General features: G+C 44.5%; 1 protein-coding gene across 1 annotated transcript; it reads left to right on the plus strand.

The window, feature by feature from the left end:
- Positions 1-285: 285 nt before the first annotated feature.
- On the plus strand, positions 286-675 carry LOC105453030. Its single transcript, XM_011694686.1, has one exon. The coding sequence runs from the start codon at positions 286-288 to the stop codon at positions 673-675; it is 390 nt and encodes a 129-aa protein (XP_011692988.1).
- The last annotated feature ends 64 nt before the right edge of the window (positions 676-739 follow it).

The raw sequence follows: 739 nt of genomic DNA on the forward strand, positions 1-739 counted from the left end.
GAATAATACCACACGAGTCGTCTTCTCTTATCAACCTTCCTACAATTCAGAAGTGGGATATTAAACTCGTTCGTGCCGTGATCAATATATGGGAAAACTCGGCTCGCATTCTGACCGCAAGATGTAAGAAATTTTTTTTATGTAGAAAGTTTAAGAAATTTATGTGCCAAAGATCGCAAGTGGCGATTTAAGTTAGTGGAGCATTGTTTGAAAACGATCGGCGACAGTTAATGCGACTCCATTTATGCATCGAGGTCGCACAGCGCTGTCGGTTGGGACATCGATATGAGAGGGTATAACGAACTCTCAGTAGCCGAGCTGAAGGAAATACTTCGGTCTTACGGTTTGTCGACCACTGGCGTTAAGGTCGAATTAATAAAGCGTTTGAACGAATACGATCCCACCAGCACACGGATGAACGAAATGGATAAGGAGAGAGTAGATGAAGATATGAATACGAATACAGGACCGGCTAGTGAGGAAGGCGAGAGCACGCAATCAACCGCTGATAGCGGATTACCACGAGAAAACGTACCAGAGTGGGCAACGAGAGAGATAGAATTGCGACGAGAACGCGACCTGTTAAGAAGAGAGTTACACTTATCGAGAAGAGAGCAAGAAATTAGGGAAACAGAGCAACCAGTCGGCGCCAAAATCGATCGGCAGCGTCAATAAGATCGGCGCATTATTAAGCGAATTCAATGGAGGTGATAATACTTTTCGGAAATGGCAACAACAG

This window comes from Wasmannia auropunctata, unplaced genomic scaffold, assembly GCF_000956235.1.
Source record: "Wasmannia auropunctata unplaced genomic scaffold, wasmannia.A_1.0 LD336023.1, whole genome shotgun sequence".
Classification (NCBI taxonomy): Eukaryota; Metazoa; Arthropoda; class Insecta; order Hymenoptera; family Formicidae; genus Wasmannia; species Wasmannia auropunctata.